We start from the raw sequence: 12,013 nt of genomic DNA on the forward strand, positions 1-12,013 counted from the left end.
TACAGTTTCTATGCTGGCCTTTGCATCTCTATGGTAACAGACTACAAACAACCTGTGTAGTCTGACCCTGCAGTCACAATTCCTTCTTCTTGCTTAGCAGGGGACAGATGAAAGTGAAGGCACCTGCGGGAACAGACTACCATGTTCTAGGGATAGATGTGGGTCCCAGTGGTAGGATTCCCAGTAATCAAACATTTACGGCACATCCTATGATGCGTTTGTGTTTCTTAAAGGGCTTGTCTGGTCACAGCTTAATGATGGCCTATCCACAGTAAAGGTCATCAATACGAGATCGGTCGGGGGTCTGACTGATCAGCTTATATTTGCATTGGATGTAAACAATTCCAGCTCCATTCAATTTGTAGAAGTCGCTGCTGGATACTGCAGAGCAGCTTGTATCCAAAAGAAAAGCAAATAACTAAGGATCAGTGAGGAGCCCCCCAATGATCATACCCTCTAAAATCAGGAGCCACAAGCACACCCCAGACCAGACTTTAAAATTCATTCAGTACCAAGATCTTCAATGGAAGTCTTCAAACAGAGGCAGGACAGACATCTGTCTGAGATGTTTAGTGGGTTGGTCACGATGACCCCGGAGGTCCCTTCAAGCTGTAACATTCTATGATTCTTTGAAAAAGAAGCCATCAATATGCTGTGACCGGACAATCCCTTTAAGATGAATATGTATCACATCCCGACCCTTTATTACTACTGATATATAGCGGATCTCACATGCTGGAACTGGATCTTCAGCTTCTGACTTTGCTCCGTCAGTTCTAGAAATTCTCTCATGATGTCGTCCTTCTCCTTCCGGGCTTGCTGCAGATTGGCGGTCAGCTGGGTGATTATCCCGTCCCTCTGCTTGATCGCCGTTTCAAATTCTTGAAGCTAAAAAAGGAAAAAAAATAACATAAAATAAAACTAAAAAAAAAAATCTTCCATTTTTTTTTTTCTTTCATTACTTAAAAATAAAACAGGCAAGCTAATAGAATTCAGCTAGATTGCAACCAAACGGTACCGTCTGACTGGTATGACGACGCCATTAAAAATTCCTGAAGAAGGGACGCCGAACTGTAGATACAAGGAAGATAAGAAGCCGATCCTGGGTGTTGCTCATTATCCAACATTCACTTATCAAGAAGAGTCACTAGCTAACTATCTTATGGTGGGCTTCCCCCCGTATTTTCAGGATCAGTTTGTGGTCCCATATGTTGAACTTCCACCAATATAGTGATGGAATATCCTATTGATACGTCATCACTTTATAAGAGGAAAAAAACTATTAAAAATTGTAATATAAAAATAAAAAAAAACACACAAAAAAAACTAACAAAATTCTAAATGAACGACTTACACAGTACCCAACTAGCTACACACAGAGAACAGCGGTCACTGTACGGATCACAACTGCGGCGGCTCACCATGTAGCTGGCTGCCCTTTGAGGCGTCAGTCGACACACTGTCTTTCTGATGTGCATCTTCTCTCGTGAAAGCAAATTAATACAGAACAAAATGCAAAATAAATTAATAGCGATACGGATTTTAATAGAGTAATAAAAAGTGGTGAACTCAGATACAGGTCCTCTATAAAAAAAAAAAAAGAAAAAAAATTCAGACCCCCAAAGTGCTAAATTGAGACCCTCGACCAGCTCAGACCCAAAACCCTTAAATAAATTTCAGATCCAGATTCCTAAATTCAGACCCCAGATCAGATTTAATATTCAGATTCTGGACTGGATCTCTAAAATTCAGACTCTTAACCAGTCCTCTGAAATTCAGACTTCCAACATGATGCTAAAAAATTCAGACTTCTTAACCGGACTCCAAAATTAAAGGGGTTTCCTGGACAAAATACAATTTGGTCCACCAGACAGAATAAAAAAAAAAATTAAAAAAAATATAATAATAATACTCAGTAATACCAACATGGCCATGGTCTGCAACAACACAATATCACCCTTCCAACAGCTGTTGGACCCCTGCAGCTCATGATCGGCTGCAGCAGTCAGGTGATAAGAGTAGTGCATCATCGAATAACCGGCTAGTCAATTTCTCCCCAGTGCTGCAGCCTATCACCGGCTGCAGTGGTCTGTGGAACGGTGACATCCTGTGTCGGCGCAGACCGTGGAGCTGTCTGCACTGGATCCAGGAAACTGCCGTTAGGAGAGTTATTGAGTTAAGCATTTTCTTCAAATCCAGTCCCGTCTGTAGGTTTTGTTTTACCCGATTAATCCCTTTAAATTAGTCCCAAGACCCCAAAATAAGTTGGGACCCCAGGTCAGACCCCTAAGTTAATAGAGAACTCAGAACACCTATCTAGCCTCAACTAAAACTACATAGGCGCCATTTAATGCACCGTTTCTGCCGACAGAGGTGACCGCTACTACCCCTATAGCCACGCCGCTGGTGGTCACGTCCCTTCCCTACATACAGTTCATAAGCAGCAGGGGGCGACAGAGAGCACAGGAATAACGCTCCTATAAAAGGGGCGGTCTCAGGATGGACATCGGCGGTATAATGCTCTGACCCTAGCGATACATACTACAGAAGTGGCGGCTACCTCCGGAGGCCGCAGGAACAACCCATTATAATGAATGCCCCCCCGATTAGAGAAAATCAGTAATATTCATTGCACCTGGAACTTCTCTTTTGGTGGCACAATAACCCGGAGCTTATAAACGTGTATGGATTAACGATTAAAACAGAGATTATAAAGAAAAAGTAGAGGAATATAATCGGTCTGAGGTCAGATCCTGTGCACGCCTATATATGCGCACAATTCCCCGCAGTCCTGCTAATGATCGGCCAAGTTTAAGATAATGGGCTCCTAAGGGACGGCTAAACTCCCAAGTGTTAGGCGATCATCCTTGAAATCACACCTAAGTAAAAAAAATATCTATACATGCCTATCAATGCAATTAGAAGTGCACTAGGATCCCATAGAAGTCAATCCATGCCAAATAAGAGCTCCATACAACAAGGATGCACAGATCCGTAATATTTGGAATATGTGCTGCAGGCTTACGGGATGCACTAGGGGGTGCAAACTGTAGTCCACGGGGTCAAAGTCAAGGCAGCTTCTAATACCAGCAAAACTGGGTACAGAAATGGTGATCTACTGTGTATCCATTGGTAGACGGAAGCAGTGGGCAGCCTGCAAATGCAGGTTTAGGGGAAAGCACAGTTGGAGGACTCAGAGCCAGTTGCATAAAAAGTTGGGTAAAAACTTCCAATTTTGAGCACTAGCGCTCATGTAACCTGGAGAGGGACAAAAGTGGTAGGGAGAGAAGTAGAAAAGGGGAATACGTTTGCATGTGTCACTGGGGATCCTTGTGTACATAAGCAGGACAGGGTGCAATAAATGACCCCGGGGCTGTTTAGTATTGGTATTCCCATATACAGTTAGGTCCATATATATTTGGACAGAGACAACATTTTTCTAATTTTGGTTATAGACATTACCACAATGTATTTTAAACAAAACAATTCAGATGCAGTTGAAGTTCAGACTTTCAGCTTTCATTTGAGGGTATCCACATTAAACTTGGATGAAGGGTTTAGGAGTTTCAGCTCCTTAACATGTGCCACCCTGTTTTTAAAGGGACCAAAAGTAATTGGACAGATTCAATAATTTTAAATAAAATGTTCATTCCTAGTACTTGGTTGAAAACCCTTTGTTGGCAATGACTGCCTGAAGTCTTGAACTCATGGACATCACCAGACGCTGTGTTTCCTCCTTTTTGATGCTCTGCCAGGCCTTCACTGCGGTGGTTTTCAGTTGCTGTTTGTTTGTGGCCTTTCTGTCTGAAGTTTAGTCTTTAACAAGTGAAATGCTGCTCAATTGGGTTGAGATCAGGTGACTGACTTGGCCGTTCAATAATATTCCACTTCTTTGCTTTAATAAACTCCTGGGTTGCTTTGGCTTTATGTTTTGGGTCATAGTCCATCTGTAGTATGAAACGACGACCAATCAGTTTGGCTGCATTTGGCTGGATCTGAGCACACAGTATGGCGGCTCTGAAGACCTCAGAATTCATTCCTGTGTCACATCATCCATAAACACTAGTGACCCAGTGCCACTGCAGCCATGTATGCCCAAGCCATCTCACTGCCTCCGCCGTGTTTTACAGATGATGTGGTATGCTTTGGATCATGAGCTGGACCAAGCCTTCCCCATACTTTTCTCTTTCCATCATTCTGGTAGAGGTTGATCTTGGTTTCATCTGTCCAAAGAATGTTCTTCCAGAACTGTGCCGGCTTTTTTAGATGTTTGTAGCCTTTTTATTCTTGATGCTTATGAGTGGCTGCACCGTGCAGTGAACCCTCTGTATTTACTTTCATGCAGTCGTCTGTTTATGGTAGATTTGGATATTGATACGCCGACCTCCTGGAGAGTGTTGGTCACTTGGTTGGCTGTTGTGAAGGGGTTTCTCTTCACCATGGAGATTATTCTGGGATCATCCACCACTGTTGTCTTCCGTGGGCGCCCAGGTCTTTGTGCATTGATGAGTTCACCAGTGCTTTCTTTCTTTCTCAGGATGTACCAAACTGTAGATTTTGCCACTCCTAATATTGTAGCAATTTCTCGGATGGGTTTTTTCTGTTTTCGCAGCTTAAGAATGGCTTGTTTCACCTGCATGGAGAGCTCCTTTGACCGCATGTTTACTTCACAGCAAAACCTTCCAAATGCAAGCACCACACCTCAAATCAACTCCAGGCCTTTTATCTGCTTAATTCAGAATGACATAACAAAGGGATTGCCCACACCTGTCCATGAAACAGCCTTGGAATCAATTGTCCAATTACTTTTGGTCCCTTTAAAAACGGGGTGGCACATGTTAAGGAGCTGAAACTCCTAAACCCTTCATCCAATTTTAATGTGGATACCCTCAAATGAAAGCTGAAAGTCTGAACTTCAACTGCATCTGAATTGTTTTCTTTAAAATTAATTGTGGTAATGTCTATAGCCAAAATTAGAAAAATGTTTTCTCTGTCCAAATATATATGGACCTAACTGTAGTTATAAAATAAAACCTGCCCTAAAATTAAAGCACCCAACGTATCAGTCTGAAATCTTCCTTCATTCTGTCATTTTCAGACCCCCTGATGTGCAGTTTACACAAAGGAAACAAGTTTCAGGTTGATAATTTGTGCGATTGTCCTTCCCAGTAATATAGGTTGGTGGTGAAATAATCTACTGTCTCCACTTGCTTTCATGTATCAGCACAGCTTCTATCCTGCACTCACTTATTTCCTCTTTGTTTGTAGCCTGCTTGCCGTGATGGCGGTGCACTCCTGAAAATTGACATTTTGGGCCTATGGCACAGTCTTGCCTCTGGTCTGAACTGTGCACTCTCCCATGCTGCTAGCAGTGGCAGCTTTACAGCATACGAGGAGAGCAGGGGCCCTGAAACTGTCCGGACACAGCTTGCTTCAGAGCTGCAGTTGCAAGCTGAATAACAAGAATTTTGAAAGTGTTCACTCCTTGCTTAATAAACCGACCACCTCTGATGCAGAGGTGGACGGTAACCTAGGAAACGAGTAGTAAACTAAAAAGTTAAGAATCCCTACATTCTTCAGAACACAGAGAATTTTTAAATAAGAGGTAAACTGCAAAAGGTGCTTGTTTTTTTTTTTTTTTTTACAAGCACTTTACAATTTTAACTACTTAAGAAATTGAAACAACCCCCATTAAAAAAAAGTGTTGTCCAGCACCATTTTATTTTATTTTCACTACAGGCCAAAAAACTAACAGGCAGGTAGTTGTTAACAAAGGCAACTATTGGGCGCCAGCTCAGAGTGGTCCCTGACCGCTCTTTCCAGCAATTCAGCTGCTCAATGTAAACTGAGCAGCTCTATCTATTCCGGGCTGCTCTGTTGACAGGGCATCACTGCCAACACCATGCTATTAGAAAGCTGGCTCCCTGCAGATAGGCTGTGGGGAGCCGGTTATCAATTAACATGATGTCGTAAGTCATTAGCAGAGCAGAAAAGAAGCCACTGCCCTGTCATAGTGACGTCAGCTGCTGAATAACTGGCCTGAGCAGTCTGTGACCACTCTGTTTCGGCAGAGATCAGCATCGGGTGCAATTAGTTCTTAGGCCCATAGTAAAAAATATTAAATAGTCCAATAAGACCCCTTTAAATAAATGATGCATGCTAACAAGGAAAAAAAAACACAACTCTGGTGCATTTTGTTCTGCAATTTTTGTACAAACTAAAAAAGTAATGCAAACAAACTGATTAGCTGCCCAAAAAAAAGTGAAAAAAATAATATATATATATATATATATATATATATATATATATATATATATATATATATATATATATATATATATACATACACACACACACACACACATACACACACACATACATACACACACATATGTATATATCTATATGTGGATGGATATATAGACAGCTATATAGATAGATATATAGATGATAGATACAGTACATATATAGACAGATATATAGGTGTGTGTGTGTGTATATATAATTTGTTTTTCACTTTTTTTGGTAGCTAATCAGTATATTTGCATTACTTTTTTAGTTTCTCCAAAAATTGCAGATATGTATACACATATATATGCACATTAATACATATATACATATAGTGCAAGGTAACATTGAATTTGAGCATCAAGCATGCAAAGACAGAAAAAATAATAATTTAAAATATATGGAAAATGTTTTGGGCTTCAAGGGAGTAAAAGAAAGGAAATTCACGACAAATCTGTAGAGTTCTGCAAAAGTAGAGTTTTATTAAAAAAAAAAAAAAAAAGGAACAAAACACAAGATAGGATATTATTAAAAAGTGTTAGGTTTGCTTCAAACGACTTTAGTATTAAAATTACCTCCATAAATAACACAAAGAACATGAACCGGCGCCGTGTAATAAAGACTTGCGGAAGGTTTAACATTCTGCAATTGCTCTCGCCAGAATAGAAGGAACATTCGGAAAGCAATAACTTCTAATATATGAATCGGCAGCGAAAGGAAGATCAGGGGCTGCACATGGATACTTACTGCGTAGCGGAAGAAATGCTGTTATACTACGGCGATACACAAGATTCCCTATCAGTATGTGTTTGAAGTGTGGGGGAAAAAAAAAAAAAATGAAGAACCCGAGAAAACCCACGCAAACACATAAATACAGACTCCTTGCAGATGTTGTCCTTGGTGGGATTTGAACCCAGAACCCCAGCGCTGCAAAGCAAAAGGGCTAGCCACTGAGCCACCGTGCTGGTCGCTTTGCACAAGGGTCATGGGAAAGATACCGGACTGCAAACTCCGAATACGAGGATATTCCAGAAGGTGAATAACAGACCTTAAAAGGGTCCCGCGGGAGGACAACCCCTGCACGGATGTGACGTTAGAGAACTCATTTACCAATAAGGTCTATTTGTAAAAGATAAATAAAAAATAAAAATAAACCTGCACCAAGAATAGGGCAAAAAAGTTAAAAAGTAATGCAAAAAAAATAAATAAATAAAAATGAAGCATCTTTTTCCTGGTAAATAAAAAACCCCAAACTCCCAAGTACCTGTTGCAGCCCCTCGGTGCCATACGCTGCCCTCATCTCTTCCAGCTCTCTATTGAGCTCATCGATCTCTTGCTGCTTCCCCGCCAGTTCGTCCTCCATCACTTCCAGCCGCGCCAGTGAACTCCGGGTGCCGCGTTCGGAGAACGTCTCCCGGACCCCAAATTCTTCCTCCTGAATAGATCCACATGGGTTAACGAAGACCGTAAAAGCCACACTCGCACACTGACGCCGCGCACACACGGCCGCCGCACCGACAGGAGGCTGCCCGTATTAATAGATCAGGAGGCATGGAGGCAGCTTATTACCACAGCAACCGCCTTTGTTGCCGACATGAGAGCACCGACACGTTTCCACCAAATCCTCTGCGTGTGAAAACCAGTGAGCATCGCAGGATTTTATCATTATTATTATCATCATCATCATCATTTTTTTGCTGATTTCTTTTCCTATTGCTATGCAACAGATAAGGATACACACAGAAGAGTTATAAACAACAAAAAAAACAAAAGGAGTTAATAGAGTTAGAGTTAGCAAGCAGACTTGAAGTTCACCCTCTTGATTAACCCCTTTGACGCTGGACACGTGTTAGTTATGTGCTGTGTTAATGACACGACTAAACAGTGCGGAGGATATACCGTACCCATAGGATGTGCGCCGTGTCGCTGGCTGGCAACGGAAAGCCGTCATCGACTACCTGTGACGAAAATAATATCCGGGAGTCTGTGAGACCGACAAAAGGACACACAAGAGAGACATAACTGGCGTTCTGGGGGGCACCCCATGGGACTGACACATTTACAGATCAATGTGACGGATTTCTAGCTTTATGATCAGTGGGGACCCTCACAATCCCACTATACCCTCTACTGCGGTGCCTCAGACTCCCATTCACTTTCATAGGGCAGCGCTGCAGATCCCCTGCACAGTGGTTGGCCAGAGCACCTCTGCGCAGGGGAAAGTTGACCCAACATTGTGCCCCTTCATTCTCAGGATCGATGGGGGTCCTGAAAGCCAGAGCCTGACCAATCATAAAGTGATCAATCATTATTTCATGAGGTGGGGAATGAAAGAGGTTTTATCAAAATCTCAAGTTATCTCCCTATTCGCCGAGTCTTTGCCCACTGGGACCTCCAGCGATCCTGGAACAGAGGTGTGACCGAAACGTCATTCATTGTCTATAGGATCGCTGGACTCGACTGTGTCAGTTCCATAGACGATGAATGTAGCAGACAGTGAAGATCCGCACCTCCGCTCCATCCTGCTGAGCCCGATTCTCAGGATCGCTGGGGGCTCTGACCGCTATGGATTGGAGATCACCTGCGGCTTTGTGAAAACCCCCTTTTAAGATACGCTCTACTGTACATATAGTGAGAAGTCCCTTAATCCGGCATTTCAGACAATCTGATAATTAGGGAATTACTACTGGCGCACAGCTGCACCCTGGTCTCACAATGTAATTGTCAGCAATCAGTAAATGTTACACGGAAAGTATCAGTGATACGTCTACGAACGATAACCAGATACTGACTTTCTCTAGTCCTAAACTCAGATTTCTTATAATGGATTCTGCTCATGGTGGAGGCTTCATTATACGGCAATAACAGGATTTACAACAGCAAAAAGGACCACAGGGAATAATAGTCTGGAAATGTTCACTCACTTCTATGGGAGAGTGTAGTGGGCATGCTCTGTGACCTGTGCAGAGGTTACTGTGCACTGTGGGAAAGGAGGTGAGCTGTGACATCATCTATAGTGAATGGAGGATCCAGTGTTATCTACTGTATATACAGGTGTTATCAGTCATCGTACAAGAGGAGGAGGTGAGCTGTGATATCACCTATTGTGAATGGTGGATCCTGTGTTATCTACTGTATAAAGAGGTGTTATCAGTCATCGTACAAGAGGAGGAGGTGAGCTGTGACATCACCTATTGTGAATGGTGGATCCTGTGTTATCTACTGTATAAAGAGGTGTTATCAGTCATTGTACAGGAGGAGGAGGTGAGCTGTGACATCACCTATTGTGAATGGTGGATCCTGTGTTATCTACTGTATATAGAGGTGTAATCAGTCATTGTACAGGAGGAGAAGGTGAGCTGTGACATCACCTATTGTGAATGGTGGATCCTGTGTTATCTACTGTATATAGAGGTGTTATCAGTCATTGTACAGGAGGAGGAGGTGAGCTGCGACATCACCTATTGTGAATGATGGATCCTGTGTTATCTACTGTATATAGAGGTATTAATGGTCCAAAAATTATAATTTTGACCTTTTAGGAATATAAAATGAATGCACCAAGTATTACGGTATATTAAAGGGACACTACAACTAAACAGGACAGCATGTAAGAGGAGAATCTGATATTGTGTGTACCTGTATCTCTAGACTGTCAGCAACGAAGATATGTGACACAGTAGTGATCATAGGGGACAAGGATTATTCTGCAGTCAGTGTCAGTCCTCCAGTTTACGCTGCTCTCACAAGCTTTCTAAAATGTGTGCGCCTTCCATGGGAGCGACGGAGACAACTACAGAGCGACGGTTGTGCTATACATTACGCAATAAAAAATTTTCAACTTTTACCAAAAATCTCAGCGAACTCACAAATGTAGTCAACTTGAGTTTGCAGAGAACAGACTGCTCAATCTATATATATATAATTGTCTAAGGGGTACTTCCGTCTGTCTGTCTGTAACGGAAATCCCGCGTCGCTGATTGGTCTCGCCAGCTGCCTGTCCTGGCTGCCGCGACCAATCAGCGATGGGCACAGTCCGACCAAGAATTAGTCCCTCCCTACTTCTGTCCAGTCAGTGCCCGGCGCCCGCTCCATACTCCCCCCTCCAGTCAGCACTCACACAGGGTTAATGGCAGCGTTAACGGAAAGCATTATGCCGCTGGTAACGCACTCCGTTAACGCTGCTACTGTATTAACCCTGTGTGACCAACTTTTACTATTGATGCTGCCTATGCAGCATCAATAGTAAAAAGATCTAATGTTAAAAATAATTAAAAAAAAAATCAAACCTGCTATTTTCACCTTCCGTCGTCCGCCGATGCGCGTGCGGCTGCCGCCAGCTTCCATTCCCAGCGATGCATTGCGAAATTACCCAGATGACTTAGCGGTCTCGGGAGACCGCTAAGTCATCTGGGTAATTTCGCGATGCACCGCTGGGAATGGAAGCTGGAGGCAGCCGCGCACGCATCGGGACAGCTTCGCTGGACGACGGAGGGTGAGTATATAACTATTTTTTATTTAAATTATTTTTTTATTTTTTTTTTAACAGGGATATGGTGCCCACACTGCTATATACTACGTGGGCTGTGTTATATACTGCGTGGGCTGTGTTATATACTACGTGGCCAGTGTTATATACTGCGTGGCCTGTGTTATATACTGCGTGGGCTAGGCTATATACTACATGGCTGTTGTGTTATATACTACGTGGGCTGTGCTATATACTACGTGGGCTGTGTTATATACTACGTGGGCTGTTATATACTGCGTAGCTGTGCTATATATTACGTGGGCTGTGTTATATACTACGTGGCTGTGTTATATACTGTGTGTCTGCTATATACTATATGGCTCCTATATACTACGTGGCCTGTGCTATATACATACATATTCTAGAATACCCGATGTGTTAATACAGGCCACGCAGTATATAACAGTGGCCACACAGTATATAAAACACAGCCCACGTAGTATATAACACTGCCCACGTAGTATATAGCACATCCCACGCAGTATATAACACAGGCCACGCAGTATATAACACAGTCCACGTAATATATAGCACAGACCATGCAGTATATAAAACAGCCCACGCAGTATATAACAGCCCATGCAGTATATAACACTGGCCACAAAGTATATAGCAGCCACGTAGTATATAACACAGCCCACGTAGTATATAGCACAAACCATGCAGTATATAGCACAGCCCACATAGTATATAAAACAGCCCACGCAGTATATAACACTGGCCAGGTAGTATATAGCAGCCACGCAGTATATAACACAGCCCACGTAGTATATAGCAGTGTGGGCACCATACTTATAAGGGATTGAATGTATGCAATATTGTAACTGAAGAAATCTGGAACTTTTTAATGGATAAATAAAAGGTATTTTTTACTCTACCATGGGACTGATCGCTGGAGAAACAAAAAGTTTTTTCTTTACATGTGTGGATTTGTCCCAATCCGTTTTCCGTGCGAACTGTAACCACAGATTGGATGTATTCCTGTCTGTTTCTTCAAAGCTGTAAGCTTTTTTTTTTTTTTTTTTTTTTAACATAAAACTAAGGTAACCGTCATTCTCATTTTTATTTCATAAATATTACACATGAGAATAGGCAATTTTTAAATATATCTTACCAGAGATATCTGCTTCTTTTTCCTCCTGGACTGATCTTTCATTCTCCAATCATGGATAAAATCCATATAAACGATTTTCC

The 12,013-nt window shown here is 42.2% G+C and overlaps 1 protein-coding gene across 4 annotated transcripts in view; it reads right to left on the bottom strand.

Moving 5' to 3' along the window:
- Positions 1-12,013, bottom strand: part of AKAP9 (A-kinase anchoring protein 9) — a 215,368-nt gene that overhangs the window by 159,349 nt on the left and 44,006 nt on the right. For 2 of the 4 annotated variants that reach the window (XM_077268210.1, XM_077268209.1), the window contains exons 4-6: positions 8,193-8,246; positions 7,553-7,723; positions 733-888 (exon numbers count right to left, since the gene is read on the bottom strand). In XM_077268210.1, the coding sequence (XP_077124325.1) occupies positions 733-888; positions 7,553-7,723; positions 8,193-8,246 (381 nt within the window). The remainder of the gene's footprint in view (positions 1-732; positions 889-7,552; positions 7,724-8,192; positions 8,247-12,013) is intronic. The other 2 variants (XM_077268212.1, XM_077268211.1) reach the window with 1 other exon arrangement.

Source organism: Ranitomeya variabilis, chromosome 6, assembly GCF_051348905.1.
Source record: "Ranitomeya variabilis isolate aRanVar5 chromosome 6, aRanVar5.hap1, whole genome shotgun sequence".
NCBI classification, from domain to species: domain Eukaryota; kingdom Metazoa; phylum Chordata; class Amphibia; order Anura; family Dendrobatidae; genus Ranitomeya; species Ranitomeya variabilis.